The sequence below is a fragment of the Balaenoptera musculus genome, chromosome 11 (genome assembly GCF_009873245.2).
Source record: "Balaenoptera musculus isolate JJ_BM4_2016_0621 chromosome 11, mBalMus1.pri.v3, whole genome shotgun sequence".
Classification (NCBI taxonomy): domain Eukaryota; kingdom Metazoa; phylum Chordata; class Mammalia; order Artiodactyla; family Balaenopteridae; genus Balaenoptera; species Balaenoptera musculus.
The window spans coordinates 31,933,546-31,951,074 of NC_045795.1; the positions used below are offsets into that span (position 1 = coordinate 31,933,546).

Below are 17,529 nucleotides of genomic sequence, written 5' to 3' on the forward strand. Positions count from 1 at the left end.
TCTGTTTTTAAAATTATGAAGACAGGGCAGAGAGATTAAACATTTTCAGCAAATGAGTAAGAGTCTTAGATTAATCAATTCTAAATTAGATTACACTTTGCTATTTGTTTCCTTTTATTCTAAAGTGAATTACTTTATGATATTAGCAATAAAAAATATGCTGAATGAGTTTGTTTCAGGTGTTAGAATATGACTTTGAACATGTTTAGAATCCATAGCCTTTTATGTTCTGTTTCACAAAGGGCATGAGCAGGGGAATTCACACCCCTTTACGTCCCCAAAGTCTAGTGTCGTTAATAGGAAAAAAAAAAATTCCCTTCAAAATTATTAACTTAGCTAGCTAAGGATTTGTATTTTATTAATTCTGGGGAAACTTGATAGAAGTCATAATTCATTAGTCTTGATATCAAACTTCAGAAGAGAGTCCCAGTAATGGTCTTTCTGTATCTTCTAATACTAGAACTATTGGTAAAATATTTAGTTGCTCCTTATTGTCCCACTTTATCAGCCTCTCAATGTGTTCCTTACTTCCATACTTTTCCACCCTGGCCCTCTTACAAAATGAAAACAATCAATATGAGAGTCTCTTCAGTTTGTAAAGGAGAAGAGCAGTTATGTCTTCCTTGCTCCATGAGACAGCCATTTTATTAGCCAATGCAACCCTCTGTTAAGCATTAAGTGGGAAGGATGATTAGTGAGAATTCAGGACAGGTGACTCAGATATGGAGAACAGGTTTGTTTATTCTGTTTAGTTTAAAAGTAGGCCTGCTCATGAGTTTCGTACACTTTTACAGCCCAATTTTTTCCCTTGAATTCAGTCTTGCAGACCTCTTAATATCTGTTATACTTTTTCAGGGAACACTGAACATTTTGGAAGAGGAGAACCATATTAAAGATGTTCTGTCTCGAATTGTAGTAGAAATGATCAAGCGGGAGTGGCCACAGCACTGGCCTGACATGCTAATAGAATTGGACACTCTTTCCAAACAAGGGGTATGTAGTACAGCTGTATCAATTCAGGTTTTTGTTTTTGTTTGCTCTTCAGGGTTTTTTTGGTTGGTTTGTTTGTCTTGTCAGCAGAAAAGAGCCTTTGGTCATATTTATAATGAAAAACATATTTCGGTTTCATTTAACTACCTTCTCTCTATTGGTATAGGAAACACAGACAGAATTAGTGATGTTCATCCTTTTGCGACTGGCAGAGGACGTAGTGACCTTTCAGACGCTACCCCCTCAAAGACGAAGGGATATCCAGCAAACATTAACCCAGAACATGGAAAGAATCTTCACTTTTCTACTTAACACACTTCAAGAAAATGTGAACAAGTACCAACAAGTGGTAAGGGATAAATACCACCTCCCTGAAGTTCTTTTTTCTAACATGAGTGGGTTTGTTTGTTTTTTAAAGTTAATCCTTTAGCAAGAAACTAGGGTGTTCAGTTTAGTAAATGGAATGGCTATTTTATAAGCAAAAAAGAAACAAAGATGACAGGAAAAACTGGAATTAATTTTCTAAGAAGCTCAATTCAATGAGTTTCCATACCTACCAGAAAAAAATAATTCCTTTTTTTTTTTTTTTTTTTAATTTATTTTTTTTATTTATGGCTGTGTTGGGTCTTCGTTTCTGTGCGAGGGCTTTCTCCAGTTGTGGCAAGTGGGGGCCACTCTTCATCGCGGTGCGCGGGCCTCTCGCTGTCGCGGCCTCTCTTGTTGCGGAGCACAGGCTCCAGACACGCAGGCTCAGCAATTGTGGCTCACAGGCCCAGCTGCTCCGCGGCATGTGGGATCTTCCCAGACCAGGGCTCGAACCTGTGTCCCCTGCATTGGCAGGCGGATTCTCAACCACTGCGCCACCAGGGAAGCCCAATAATTCCTTTTATAGTAAGAAAATTCCTAAGAAAATAGTATGAAAATGAAGGTTAATTTCCTTTTTTGTTTGTTTAATTTATTTTTAAAATTTTGGCCATGCCGCACAGCTTGTGGGATGTCAGTTCCCTGACCAAGGATTGAACCCGGGTCACGGCAGTGAAAGCACCGAATCCTAACCACTAGACCACCAAGGAACTCCCTGAAGGTTAATTCTTAATATTTGAAAACCCAGATTCCTGATAGGTCAGGATAGTATCCCTGTTAAATTTCGATGTCCCATTTAGTCTTGGTCCCTTTTGCAGTGGAAACTGTGCCAAGTTTTATTAATCTTGATTACATGATTCCTGGTATTTCTTCCTGATGAGGTTTTTCTTCTGCAGAAAAAGGCAAACCAGATACTGTCTTTCCAATCATTGTCATCTTTAGCAGAGAGCCTTTAGAAGAAGGCCGTGTGAAAGTTAATCTAGTACCGTGGTTCTCAAAAGGAGGGGCGATTTTGCCCCACAGGTTGTCACAACTAGGGGTTGCTACTGGCCTCTAATGGGTAGAAGCCAGGCACGATGCTAAACATTCTATAATGCCCAGAACAGTCTTCCAAAATAATTTTCTGACCCAAAATGTCAATAGTTTTGAGGTTTCAGAACCCTAATCTAGAATCCTCATACATGCTTATTTCACACAAAAAAAATCATTAAAATTTGGGTTGCCAGGGGTTTTCTACCTCTGACATCTTCCTTAAGTCTATTTTCAGGGAAGCACTAGATACTAACACAAATGATGACAAGGTACTATTGGTGTCAGGGTAGGGAGAAACTCACAATGAATACCTAATATATGCCATATACTTTTTCTTGCTTTACATGTTATTTAATCCTCAAAACAACCCTAAGAGTCAGAAAGTATTGTCTCCATATTATGGATGAGGAAACTGAATTTCAGAGAATAATTATTGAAGATCCCCTAATAAATGATTATAGTGGAATTCACGCCCCATTCTTTTTACTAGAATGGACTCTTTCCCCCAAAATATCTCCCTGAGATTTTACAAAAGAAAATATCAAAGTATTTGCATTTAAAAACCTATGTGTATTGAGTGTGAAAGAGGTTGTTTTCTTTTGGTTTGTTTATTTATTTATTTTTGGCCACGTTGGGTCTTCGTTGCTGCACGGGCTTTCTCTAGTTGCGGCGAGTGGGGGCTACTCTTTGTTGCGGTGCACGGGCTTCTCATTGCAGTGGCTTCTCTTGTTGCAAAGCACGGGCTCTAGGCGTGCGGACCTCAGTAGTTGTGGCTTGCGGGCTCTAGAGCGCAGGCTCAGTAGTTGTGGCGCATGGGCTTAGTCGCTCCGCGGCATGTGGGATCTTCCTGGACCAGGGCTCGAACCCGTGTCCCCTGCACTAGCAGGCAGATTCTTAACCACTGTGCCACCAGGGAAGTCCAAAGAGGTATTCTTTTCATTTTCCCCTAGGAGATTTAATCCCTAAGAGACGTGAACAAATTATGAATGCTTCAATGCCCTAGAATCTAGCCAACATGCCAGAGCAGGGCCGATTGATGATGGTCTGACACAAGTTAGAAGTACATCCACTGGTGTTTTTCTTTAGCCTTGGTGTCCATTATCTCCATCTGTTAAACCAGGCTACCAGGACCAGAGCGCACCAAGGGACATCTCTTGTACCTGAAACTTCTCAGTTTCCTCATAGTTCCTTCTCTGCTTCCATCCCTTCACCTTCCCACCTAGGGAGTAGGCTGAATGGTAAACAAGGATGGGATGAGTAGGCTTACTCTCCCTGTCCCATCACCTGGCTACTGTACTGGTCCCAGGGGGCAGGAGGATAGGATCCGAATGGGAATGCAGGATTTGTTGGAGGAGATGGTGAAGGCTGGACTTGGCTGTTGTTGCCTGGATCCCTTTCCTTCTTGGGCAGCATCAGTAGATGCTGGTGAGAGGGTTCTACTCATCTCTGCCCCATTAACACCGCTCTTTGACCACTGATGGTGAGGGCTTAATACTTGTTCTTTGTTAGAAAAATTACTTTTTGAAAGTTGAGAAAAGGAATTGTAAAACAAATCCTTTATGATGCTAATGGTGGTAAGTTTTCAAGTACTTCAGGAGTTGTTATTCCTGCTTGTAAAATTATAAATTGTATAATTTACTGAACAGACATTATTTTGGTCTATTTAGCATTTAATATTTTTGTGTTTGTGGTTTTCCTACAGTTATGTCCCTACATACACGGTCATAAATGGTACTCATTTTAATTTTGTTTCTTGCTTTTTTCCATTAACATTACATCATTTCAGTATACCTTTGCCAGTTATAATTTGTCTCTATTTTAATGTAGAAAAAATGCTAATACTTTGATTTAAACTATATTTCTTTCATCACTAGCAATGTTGAGCCTGCTTCATTGTTCATCTGTTAGTTGTATTTCTTTGTAAACTGTGTGTGTTGAAACTGTCTTTGTGGATCTTGATGTTCTAGTAAATTTTGTCATATTGCTGAAACTAAAATAACCCGTCCTCCTTTGGGAGAATGTCAGTTTTGTGTTCTTAGTAAAGTTGTCTTCTTTTCCAAGATTAAAAGTTGAGTATTTGAAAATCATTGTTCAAGGGCCTAGATTATGGGGCTGGAAAGTTATTACATAGCCTTTTGCTCTTTAAAAACATTTAGATCCTTATACTTCTTTTCTTTCAGAAGACAGATAATTCTCAGGAGTCAAAGGTAAGAGCTCTTGGTGGAGTTGGAAGGAGGCTTCTTTGAGGCTTTCAGGTACAGGGATGCATATACCTAGTGGAGGGTGACCTTGGCCTTGGTTTTTTTTTTGTTTTGCTTTTGTTTTTGGCCGTGCCGTGCGGCTTGTAGGAGCTTTAGTTCCCCGACCAGGGATCAGACCCATGCTCTCAGCAGTGAAAGCAAGAAGTCCTATCACTGGACCACCAGGGAATTCCCTCAGCCTTGGTTTATTTGATCACTGAGCTATGGTGGAAGGGAGTTAAAATGATAATATCTGAGATTTCTTGAAGGATGTAAAATGGCCACACATGCCAATATAGTCTTACTGATGGGCGTCAAGAATGCCATCATTTGATACGTGATTGTGTATCAGAAGAAAACCTTTGAGTAGCCTATCAGTAACAGTTGCATGAGTACATTTTTTTGTTTGTTTTTCTTTTTAGAATTAGAAAGTAGAAGGAGCTCGGGTATAATCACAGCTTTCTTGTCTGTTAGTGAGGCCTTAATGGCTAAAAGTTACTTCTTTTCATGCAGGCCCAAGCAAACTGTCGAGTAGGAATTGCAGCACTGAATACTCTAGCGGGCTACATTGACTGGGTGTCCATGAGTCACATTACTGCTGAAAACTGTAAACTCCTGGAGATGCTGTGCCTGCTTCTGAACGAACAGGAACTTCAGCTGGGAGCAGCTGAGTGTCTTCTCATTGCAGTCAGCAGGAAAGTAAGTTACCACTTCAAACTGACTTTGACAGTCTCTGAGTGATGCATATGTGTGTTTAATTCCATGTTGTGGTGAAAGACATTTAAAGGTTTGGGTTTTTTTGTTTGTTTTTTTGTTTTACTTGACACCAACTTAATTACCTGCCTCCAACCTTTTGGACAACAGTTTGCCGATATCCTAGGAATCCATTGTCAGGATATATAGAGATTTGTAGGGCTACTTGGTTCTTGAAAGAGCTGTGAATCTTGGTACTTCATGCTTAAGAAACTATATAAGCGTAATGTTAAAGTTTAAAACTCACATAGTGTTACGTCAAAGAATTGTAGAAGGTGACTATACTGGCTTTATAGCTGTCTTGGCTAACAAATGGGATTGTGACTCTTATCTCCATATGAATGTTATTTTCAGATGTAATTTATTTTGCTTTCATATCATCATTATTGCCCAACACATTTTAAAGGATAAGTCTTATCCAGATTTGGATTTAAAGAGTTGAGTTTTTTTCAGTGTTCAGTTAGCCCCAGGGCTATGTGAGAAATTAGGAAGACAGTATATTTGATTATATAGGTATAGAAGTTGTTAGTACTTGGAGGTTTTTAATAACATAGTTTGTATTACCTGTGTTTCCCTAAAATCGGGTCTAGGGCAAGTTGGAAGACCGGAAGCCCTTGATGGTCTTATTTGGAGATGTTGCCATGCATTATATACTCTCCGCTGCGCAGTGAGTATCTTCTTTTCTATGTGTTTTCTAATTTCTTTGTCATTTTTGTATCTCATTTGGATGTATCTGAAGTTCCTATTTGACTCTTGGCAGTCAGTTGACTGTGTTTTTAATAGGAAAATCAGGCACTCTTAAAGGGACTGTTTCACCTTTTTGAAGATCTTATGCTGTAAATAAGTTGTGGCTGTTGACTCAGCATCCACTCACGGTCACAGTTTTCCACATTCTCCCCAGACAGCTCATCTCCTTGGTTCTCTTTGTCTGCTTTTGATGATCCCTAAGCCTCCTAGTAGCCTTGGTGACTAGGCCAGAGAATGCTCTGATCTGATCAGAGTCTGTCCCAGGGCCTTCCTTGATTGCAGAACTTGAGACACTCCTCCCTCTCTCCTTGTCAAAGTAATCAATGCCTGAAGTGCTGAGGCTCTAGGAAGCGGCAGGGACAATGTGGACAGTGTGAAATATGTGTATAAATCCTGTAAAAACATTCTATGTCCTGAAATAGTGGCTTCTGCTTATTTTCTTCTAATCGCTCTGAAAAATGTTAAAGCATTTTCTGTTATGTTTTTCTTACCAGGGAGTCAGGTAGAACTGTGTATTACAGTAGTTGAAACTGTCACAGCACCCATTTTTCTTCAATACTCTTTCTTCACTTTTGGTGCCAGGGACAAATGAAAAGATGTGAGACACAGATATATTACTTAAAATTTCTTACTGTCCATTCTAACATAGCTTTTATGATGGCTCTTTCCTATGGATACTACAGGTCTGTTTTTAAGGAGTCCTGTTAATTAAACTAATAACATGTCTTTTGGGTGGCCACTGTAGTTACTGTTTCCAGGGCCCATTTCTTAGTTCCCTAGAGACTATGACATTCACACTGAGGTGTCCCATCTCCATTTGTGCTACTGGTACTGGTTAGTAAAACTATGATTCAAACTCAGACTTCAGAGCCTGTACTAGAAACCATGGTGCCACGCTGTCCTTCAACATCACTAGAGCCTAGGTCTTTCTTACCCTGAGGCCCATGCTTTTTACGTTACACTGTACTGCCTCCAGAACACGCTAATATGGCTGCTGTCCACACCAGTCCTTATTAATCCTTGTTAGTGTGAATCGTCCTACATCCTTGTAGGTCAGGTCTTGCCACCAAATAATTTTTTTTTTTTAATTTAAAGGGGTATTTGCATTCTAAAATAGCACATAAATGATTACTGATCTGAACTAAATGACTTGGAGAAATGAGATACCAAGTTATGTTTTTAATACTGTCTTTAAAAAAAGATTTTGTTTTTTTAGAGCAGATTAACGTTCACAGCAAAATTCAGGGGAAGGTACAGAGATTTCCCATATATTCCCTGCCCCCACACATGCATAGCCTCCCCCATTATAGCCATCCCCTATCAGAGTGGTACATTTGTTAGAGCTGTTGAACTTACATTGACACATCATAATCATCCAAAGGCCATAGTTTACCTTAGGGTTCACCTTGGTGTTATACATTTTATGGGTACGTTCTCTGAGTTTCAACAAACGTGTAATAACATGTATTCATCATAATAGTATCTTACAGGTTTTTTTTCACTGCCCTAAAAATCCTCTGTGCTCTGCCTATTTATCCCTCCTCTCCCACCCAAACTCCTGGCAACCACTGATCTTTTTACTTTCTCCATAGTTTTGCCTTTTCCAGAATGTTGTATAGTTGTAATCATATAGTATGTAACCTTTTCAGATTGTTTCCTTTCACTTAGTATCATGCATTTATAGTTCCTACACGTCTTTTCATGGCTTGGTTAGCACATTCCTTTTTACCACTGAATAATATTCTGTTGTCTGGATGTACCAAAGTTTATTTATCCATTCACTTACTGAAGGACATCTTGGTTGCTTCCAAATTTTTGCAATTATGAATAAAGCTGCTATAAACATCCTTTTTGTACGTTCAGCTCCTTTGGGTAATTACCAAGGAGTGTGATTACTAAATCATATGGTAAGAGTATGTTTAGTTTTGTAAGAAACTGTCAAACTGTCTTCCAAAGGGGCTGTACCATTTTGCATTCCCACCAACAATGTATGAGAGTTCCTGTTGCTCCACATCCTCACCAGCATTTGGTGTTGTCAGTGTTCTGGATTTTGGCTATTCTAATAGGTGTATAGTGCTATCTCGTTTTAATTTGCAATTCCCTGATGACATTTGATGTGGAGCTTCTTTTCATATGTTTATTTCCCATCTGTATATCTTCTTTAGTGAGGTGTCTATTAAGGTCTTTGGCCCATTTTTTAATCAGATTTTTTTCTTACTGAGTTTTAAGAGGTCTTGTATATTTTGGATAAGTCTTTTATCAGATGTGTCTTTTGCAAATATTTTCTCCTAGTCTGTCACTTGTCTTTTCATTTTCTTGATTATAGTCCTTTTGATTTTGTCGGTGGTATAAGGAATTACTGCATGCTTCCCTAGAGATCTAAGTCCTTCCTCAGTATCAGCCAATGTCTTTTTGTGCAGTTTTTATGCATATAAGTACATGTATTGCTTTGTGGAGTCATGCTCAGAGTTTACAATATTATCCCAAAGTACTCAAGGACCGCATTACCCAAAATTAGAGTGTCTGTTGAAGGATGAGATGGCATTGACCCCTATTCCTCATCGATCTTTCAGTGTTTGGTTGGAGGTTTTGGGGTTAGTTTTGTTTTTTGATTTTTTTTTTTTAACTTTAATAATCAACTGAAATTTGAATGTTGGAGCACAGACCACATACAGCTCCATTCCATGGGACTCTCTTTGGTGCTCTTGATGTGCTGCTAATCACACTGTTTTCTCCTCTTCAGGACTGCTGACGGAGGAGGCTTGGTAGAAAAACACTATGTCTTCCTGAAGAGACTCTGTCAGGTGTTGTGTGCTCTGGGCAATCAGCTGTGTGCATTGCTGGTGAGCACTTTCTGGAGAGTTTCAGGGCCATTTGAGGAGAGGATTTAGAAAGTTATATTTGTGTAAGGCGTGACACATGCCATTGATTTAAGCCTGAGGGGGGCATTTCCCTACAGATTATTTCTTATAATTCTATAGATTAATTAATTAATTAATTAATTAATTTATCAATTATTTTAATTGAGTTTGAATGATATAGTTTTTTTAACAAGTCAATTATTAATGTCAATAGTAAACATTCACATCTGTTATTCCATAAAGTCAATGTTGCTGCTCCTGTTCATTTTGGTACTTGTAAAACTTCAGTCTGCCGAGTGCATTACCCTTTAAAGTCCTATTAGGTCATGAAACATTATGGATTTGAATAAAGAACCCTTTCCCCAAATCTAAAGAATGTATTATTAGATCATAAAAGAAAACTTTAGTCTGATTGACCTGGAATTAATTGTCTTTAGGGAAATATTTAATACTCAGTCTTACGTGTTAAAAGATAGGATATTGGTACAGACATTTTGCGCTTGATGTTATGCCTTTTTGTGGTGGCTTGAATGGCTAGAGAGGATGGAACTTCAGACATAAGATGTGTTCCATCAAGTGGTTATTTAATAGGTTAGGTCACAGAGATGTGACTAGACTAGATCTGAAGAAATTACGGATTTCTGAAATGAATACTCTTGTTTTACTATTTGACCACAGAATAGGTTTTTTTGTTTTTGTTTTTTCCACAGAATAGGTTTTAATGATGATGATTAAGGAGGTAAAGCAGCTTTCCTGTGTTTTAGCCCTTGATATGATGCCTTCCTTAGGCCACAAGGAAGTATAAAGTCCTTTCAAACCTGAAATCTTTGAGGGTATAAGTTGTCTGTATTTGTTACTCCACTCTCTACCCTGACCTCTCCATCAACATCGTTAATGTAGTGGTCTTTTTGTCCTACAGGGTGTGGATTCTGATGTAGAAACACCAGCAAACTTTGGAAAATACCTGGAATCTTTTCTGGCTTTCACAACTCATCCAAGTCAGGTAAACTTTATGGAGGTGACTTCTCAAAATTTTAGTTAAGTAAATTAAAATCAAGCGCTATGGCCGGAAGTAATTAGCAGCTGAAGTATAAAATGTGACTCTTAAGATCCTAGAGAATAACTGTAGTAGTATTTCATTAAGAAAATTGCTGAGTCTTCTTCCTGAGCTAAGCATTGCAGTCTAGGTCAGCAGTTACCCCTCAGGTAGTGTCATTCTGATAAAGCTCAATCAGATAATGAGGTATGTCCCAGGTGATTTACCACTAAAGACGTTTTAAATACAAAAGTCTGATTAATTGTATTATTATAAAATTAATTTTATCCAATCCAAGATTTTCCTTGTAATATCATCCTGAGGTTCCTCTGTCCTTTCTTGCATAAAACAGAAAGTGGTAGAATTCAGCTCATACTCCGGGAATTGCACCTGACCCAGTCTGTCTTATTAACATATGGTCCATAATGAGCAGTCATTACTGCTGTACTACAGTATGGGCAGTTTCAAAGTATTACAGACATTTATTTCCATGGAAAAATATAGTGGATAATTGCTGAGCTAAGTAATAGTCTTGGTATATAAAACCCAACTCCTTAAACTGAGTTTTTTCTTTTTTCCCTTTAGTTTTTGCGCTCTTCAACTCAGATGACTTGGGGAGCCCTCTTCCGGCATGAGATCCTATCCCGTGACCCTTTGCTATTAGCAATAATACCAAAATATCTTCGTGCTTCTATGACTAACTTGGTCAAGGTATGCAGTGGGAATCTAAAACGTGGAATGTCGGTGAATACACATCATAAGACTTAGATGGCATCATTGACAGCCCTGTCTTGGTCACTGAGATCCTTTCCTTGGGCATATTAGTCTTTTATTCCTCAAGAAGAAATATCTACTCTTTCATATTTTGGAGCACTTATATGCCAAGTATTGGGCTAAGTGCTAGGAAAAAGAAGTGATAGGATGAGAGCAGTGACCATGACCATACAATATGATCATTGCTTTTCAGAGGTTAAAAATAGAAAGGAGGGTGGAGTCAGGGAGATTCCAAGAGGAAGTAATGTCTGACTTTCTGAAGGCCAAGTGAGGGTCAGGAAGGTGAATGAGAAGGGGAGAATGGAAGCAGATTGCTCCTACCTCAACAGAGAGTTGCTTATGAACACTCTGAGATCTGTTCAAGGCTCTTGCAGCTGACAGATGCTTCATCTTGATTTGTAAAATCAGAGAATAGGACCCATTCAAGGGTCCCCTTATTTCCTCAAGGAATTCACCTAGCACGTTGCACACCATCTTCTAGTTCTCTGCCTTCATGGTCTTCAGTACTTTTTGAATGAAACATAAAAAGTTACATGCTTATTTCCAGGGTTCAGCATTTAAGAAGACAAATTGTTGCAATTCTTTTACTTATTGCAAGCTGTATCAGCACTTTGTTTTGGGACATCTTTATACTCAAAGACCTTAAACTAATTCCAGAATTTAATTTTCCCCGAGGAGCCTGGAAGAGGGTATCAAATAAAAAACGTTCTCTTTCTACCACTCCCAGGATTATTCGTGCTGGAAGCAAATTGTAGACTTAGGGGTAGACCAGAAGCAGTTATTTATCATCATATATCTCATGAAAACCCTCACCCCCTACCCCAATTATGTTTCTCTTTCCAGATGGGCTTTCCTTCTAAAACAGACAGCCCTAGCTGTGAATACTCTCGATTTGATTTTGATAGCGACGAGGACTTCAATGCTTTCTTCAACTGTGAGTGACTTGGCCTGGAATTTCTTCCAGTCTCAGAATGGCATCTAGTGTTATGAGTCATGGTGCATGACCCTTGAGGTTCTGTATTAAAGAGCCCCAAGTCTGGACAGCAGCCTGTTTAATCTCCATTTGCACATTGCAGAGAGTGCTGGGATTGTACTTATTCCACGCATTGTTTTATCTCTTACACACACACCCCCACAAACATATACACGCACACACTGCCTTTGGACATTGATGTTTAGAGATAGTAACTTTAGGTAAGGCACTTTCATTTTTTTTTATATTTATATATTAGAATTAAATACCATCTTACATTGTGGGTCTTTTTTCTAAAAAAGAGAGGAAAAACCCACGATTCCTAATTCTCTTCTGGGTTTTCTGTAACTTGGTCCCCCCTCCCTTTTTTAATAACAACTTTATTGACGTAATTTATTTGTCATACAGTTCATCCATTTATGTATATAATACAGTGGGGTTTTTTTGTATTTTCACAGTTGTACAACCACAACCAGAGTCAATGTTAGGATATTTTCATGTCCCCAAGAAACCCTGTAACCATTAGCAGTCATCTCCCAATCCCCTTATCCCTCTCAGCCCTGGAAAAGCACTAATCTGCTTTCTATTTCTATCTTTCACCTATTCTGAACATTTCATATAAATGGAATCATACGGTGTGTTGTCTTTGGTAACTAACTGCCTTCTTTTTCTTAGTGTAGCGTTTTAAAAATTCATCCATGTTGTAGTATGTATCAGTACTTCATTTCTTTTTATTTCCAATAATACTTCATTGTATGGATATACCACATTTTATTCATCCGTTGATAAGTTGATAAATACTTGAGTTGTTTCCACATCTTGACTATTAAGAATAATGCTATTATAACATTTGGGTACAAGTTATTTTGTTATTTTTTTAAAATAAATTTATTTACTTATTATTTATTTTGGCTGTGTTGGGTCTTTGTTGCTGTGCACGGGCTTTCTCTAGTTGCGGCGAGCGGGGGCTACTCTTCATTGTGGTGTGCGGGCTTCTCATTGCAGTGGCTTCTTTTGTTGTGGAGCGCAGGCTTCAGTAGTTGTGGCTCACGGGCTGTAGAGTGCAGGCTCAGTAGTTGTGGTGCACGGGCTTAACTGCTCTGCAGTATGTGGGATCTGCCCGGACCAGGGCTCCAACCCATGTCCTCTGCATTGGCAGGTGGATTCTTAACCACTGCGCCACCAGGGAAATCCCCCTGGGTACAAGTTTTTGAGTGGCCATATGTTTTTTTGTTTTGTTTTGTTTTTTATTCATTTATTTATTTATCTTGGCTGTGTTGGGTCTTCGTTTCTATGAGGGCTGTCTCTAGTTGCGGCAAGCGGGGGCCACTCTTCATCGCGGTGTGTGGGCCTCTCACTATCGCGGCCTCTCTTGTTGCGGAGCACAGGCTCCAGATGCGCAGGCTCAGTAGTTGTGGCTCACGGGCCTAGTTGCTCCGCGGCATGTGGGATCTTCCCAGACCAGGGCTCGAACCCGTGTCCCCTGCATTAGCAGGCAGATTCTCAACCACTGCGCCACCAGGGAAGCCCGGACATATGTTTTTATTTTTCTTGGGCATATGCCTAGGAAGAGAATTACTAGATCATATGGTAATTCCATGTTTAATGTTTTGAGGAACTGCCAGACCATTTTCTTCAGCAGCCATACCGTTTTACATCTGTACCAATCTGATCTCCTTTTAATTCCAACAGAAAGGGGAGACCACTTTTTTTTTTTTTTTTAAACGCATTGTTTACTTTGTTTATTTATTTATTTATTTATTTTTGGCTGTGTTGGGTCTTCGTTTCTGTGCGAGGGCTTCCTCTAGTTGTGGCAAGCGGGGGCCACTCTTCATCGCAGTGCGCGGGCCTCTCACTGTCGCGGCCTCTCTTGTTGCGGAGCACAGGCTCCAGACGCGCAGGCTCAGTAATTGTGGCTCACGGGCCCAGCCGCTCCGCGGCATGTGGGATCTTCCCAGACCAGGGCTCGAACCCGTGTGTCCTGCATTGGCAGGCAGATTCTCAACCACTGCGCCACCAGGGAAGCCCGGGGAGACCACTTTTGATTTGCCGCTTATAGGATCTAGCTGGTATGGTGGCTTCTTAGAATTCAGTTTTGAAAATTTCTAGTTTTGTTAACAAAGCTTTACTGAACATTTGTTAGATTCAGAGCATAAGTCTGCAAAACAAAATCTCTTGAATGTTTTCCTCCTGGGATGGATAAATGCATAAACATTAACTAAGTATCTGTTATATGCGGTTATTGATTCATGTCTTTCTCTTGGCAGCCTCTCGGGCCCAACAAGGAGAAGTAATGAGGTTAGCATGTCGCTTGGATCCCAAGACTAGCTTCCAGATGGCTGGGGAGTGGCTAAAGTATCAGCTCTCAACTTCTGTTGATACTGGATCCATGAACTGTAAGACTTTTTTTGTTTTTTTCTGACTGAACATTAGTGAAGTATTTCTATGTATCAAAACTGTACATAGAAATAAACCTCTGAGCCACATTTCAAAACAGTATGCTAATAGTGTTCAAAAACAGCTTTGCTCACTGCCCAGTTCCATCCTAGAGAGTGAGCCTTTTCATTTGCACATATAGGCAGAGAAAGCAGATATAATACCAGATTTTAACTCTGTTTAAATTAGGGTAAAACCATGACCCTATCAGTTTTGCCTTCATTTTTCTTTTCTAACAGAGTCAACAATTGTTTGTTGTTGAATTTATTACTTCACCTCAGGCAGCATCTAACAAATTACATGTCTAGACCTAACTTTTTAAAGCTTTTCAACCAAGTTCTTGCATGGCATTTCTCTTAAACTCGGAAAAAATGACTTGTTAGTCAGGCACAACAAGCAGTGCAGGGGTTTCCCGTATCGCTCAGCCCCCTCAAAGCCTTTGGGAAATGCCACTTTATGTAAAATCAAAGTAACCCCCCTCTACCCAAAAGCATAAGCTAGGTAACTTCTCTGTGCTCTGTATCTTGTCTGTCATCTTATTAATGCAGGCAGTGGGTGAGAGGATTGTAAGGAAAGGGTGTAAGTCACTGCTTTGGAAAAACTCCACACTATGGTCAGTTACCAAGTACACTAGTTACTTGACATTCATGGGATTTAACATTCAGTTTTATGTATTCACAGTTGACCGTAAAGGTCCCTGGTATCTAGTAACTTGAATGTTTGCAGAGGCCCAAATATGTTGTACCAAGATGAAGCTAGTAAGTGTGAGCCCTGTATGGAAGCAAGAAAAGTAATTTGTAATTCGTTTTGCAGGGGCCTTGCTGTTTAAGTGACATGCTTTGATGATACTTGTGGGGTTTTTTCTTTTCTTTTTTTTCATATTTTGGTCCCGCCATGTGGCTTGCGGGATCTCAGTTCCCTGACCAGGGATCGAACCTGGGTCATGGCAGTGACAGCACCAAATCCTAACCACTAGGCCACCAGGGAACTTGATGATACTTGTGAACTTGGAGGGTGGCACAGTTCTCTGCACAGCGCCCTTGCAGCTGTCATGAGGCTACTGGATGTGAAGCAGCATTTTGTATCTTACAGCAATTCCTTGTTGGAAAGATTCTTTATGGTCTTAGATATCATAATTATTTAGATTCCCATGGACAGATTATGAAAAGGGAGGGAGGGGGAAATTAATTAATATTTCTCAATAGGCCAGGCACTGGTTTTGATGCTTATGTGTATATTCGCATTCAGTACTCAAACTGGCTTTGCAGACAAGGCTCACAAAGGTGAATTCAGACAGTTTGTTTTTAGAGGTAGAGGCAGGATAGGGATCCCTTTCTGCTTCCTTTTCTTTTCCCAGGCTGAGAAGGGTTAGATTACCTTGTTCCTTCAACTGTGAAATTACCTAGTGGTTTCTACAGCCCCGTGGTCTCTGTGTCTTCTGTGATCCTACAGTGTTTATAAGTGCGTGTGTGTGTGTGTGTGTGTGTGTGTGTGTGTGTGTGTGTGTGTGTGTGTGTGTGTGTGTTTTAAAACCCTGTTCCCCTGCAGCTGGAACTGGAGAAGGCAGCCTCTGCTCCATCTTCTCACCTTCATTTGTGCAGTGGGAAGCCATGACCTTTTTTTTGGAAAGTGTGATCAACCAGATGTTTCGAACATTAGATAAAGAAGTAAGTAATTGTTTCTTGTGCTGATTGCATAATAATTTTGCTCTTTTTTTAATTATTATTTCTTTATTTGGTTGCGCCAGGTCTTAGTTGCAGCAGGCGGGCTCCTTAGTTGCGGCTCGCCGGTTTCTTAGTTGTGGCATGTGAACTCTTGGTTGCAGCATGCATCTGGGATCTAGTTCCCTGAACAGGGATCGAACCCGGGCCCCCTGCATTGGGAGCACAGAGTCTTAACCACTGCGCCACCAGCGAAGTCCCCAATTTTGATCTTCTTAAAACTAGCAGTGGGATAGGAAAATATGTGAGTGTGCATCTTACAGAAGAGGACACTGCGATTCAGAGAGGGTAAATAACATGCTCAAGGTCAAATAGCTAATAAATAGAGCTGGGACCCAAATTAGGTCTCTCTGACTTTAAGCCCCGTGGTGTTTAGTGTTCGTTTTAGGGGATAATAAGATGAGCCTGATAGTACAGTGAACCACAGGTAGGGTAACTATTATAGGGAGGACAGTGATGGAAGCCTTGAATTGGAAAATCTAAGAGATATCTGCCAATTTTGGCAAATTGACCAGAATATTCATGATGGCTGATCTGTGTCCCTCTTTCTTGAATAATCTGATTAAACCGGATAACAGCATATACTATATTAACTATGTTAATTAGATTAAAAATAATTGGATCACTTATTTTGGGGTAATTCGTCTTAACTCATTCTAGGTTAGCTGTAGAAAGAATCTAAGTCCCTTGAAGATAAGTGAAATACAGTGCTTTTTCTCATAAATTTCAACACCCATTTATGATAAAAGCCCTGCAGAAAGTAGGCATAGAGGGAACTTTCCTCAACATAATAAAGGCCATATATGACAAACCCACAGCCAACATTGTCCTCAATGGTGAAAAACTGAAACCATTTCCACTAAGATCAGGAACAAGACAAGGTTGCCCACTCTCACCACTATTATTCAACATAGTTTTGGAAGTGTTAGCCACAGCAATCAGAGAAGAAAAAGAAATAAAAGTAATCCAAATCGGAAAAGAAGAAGTCAAGCTGTCACTGTTTGCAGATGACATGATACTATACATAGAGAATCCTAAAGATGCTACCAGAAAACTACTAGAGCTAATCAATGAATTTGGTAAAGTAGCAGGATACAAAATTAATGCACAGAAATCTCTTGCATTCCTATACACTAATGATGAAAAATCTGAAAGTGAAATTAAGAAAACACTCCCGTTTACCATTGCAACAAAAAGAATAAAATATCTAGGAATAAACCTACCTAAGGAGACAAAAGACCTGTATGCAGAAAATTATAAGACACTGATGAAAGAAATCAAAGATGATTCAAATAGATGGAAAGATATACCATGTTCTTGGATTGGAAGAATCAACATTGTGAAAATGACTCTACTACCCAAAGCAATCTACAGATTCATAAATGGCATATTAACAAATTAGATCTTAGGATCATTAACTTCATCTGCTTTTATATTCACTTCACTTTGAAATGATGGCATTCTGAGTTTGTTCAATTTCTAGTAGTAGGTAATGCTACATCCCTAATAATGGCAGCATCATTTGTGAAAAATTTTAATAACATGGGGTAATGCTTAGAAGTTTAAGGGTTAAGAAGCAGTATATAAAACCATATGTGACAAC

The 17,529-nt window shown here is 39.5% G+C and overlaps 1 protein-coding gene and 1 non-coding gene across 7 annotated transcripts in view; one reads left to right on the plus strand and one right to left on the minus strand.

The window, feature by feature from the left end:
• Positions 1-17,529, plus strand: part of XPO5 (exportin 5) — a 48,099-nt gene that overhangs the window by 3,001 nt on the left and 27,569 nt on the right. For 5 of the 6 annotated variants that reach the window (XR_005021821.1, XR_005021820.1, XM_036868610.1 and 2 more), the window contains exons 4-14: positions 856-993; positions 1,157-1,339; positions 4,566-4,592; positions 5,139-5,324; positions 5,969-6,045; positions 8,869-8,968; positions 9,906-9,989; positions 10,608-10,733; positions 11,640-11,730; positions 14,037-14,165; positions 15,754-15,872. Coding sequence is in view for 4 of the 6 variants with exons in the window: in XM_036868610.1 (XP_036724505.1) it covers positions 856-993; positions 1,157-1,339; positions 4,566-4,592; positions 5,139-5,324; positions 5,969-6,045; positions 8,869-8,968; positions 9,906-9,989; positions 10,608-10,733; positions 11,640-11,730; positions 14,037-14,165; positions 15,754-15,872 (1,260 nt within the window). In the remaining 2 variants the exon portion in view is untranslated. The remainder of the gene's footprint in view (positions 1-855; positions 994-1,156; positions 1,340-4,565; positions 4,593-5,138; positions 5,325-5,968; positions 6,046-8,868; positions 8,969-9,905; positions 9,990-10,607; positions 10,734-11,639; positions 11,731-14,036; positions 14,166-15,753; positions 15,873-17,529) is intronic. The other variant, XM_036868608.1, reaches the window with a different exon arrangement.
• On the minus strand, positions 15,121-15,192 carry TRNAD-GUC. The gene has a single exon. It is a non-coding gene; the product is annotated as a tRNA-Asp (tRNA).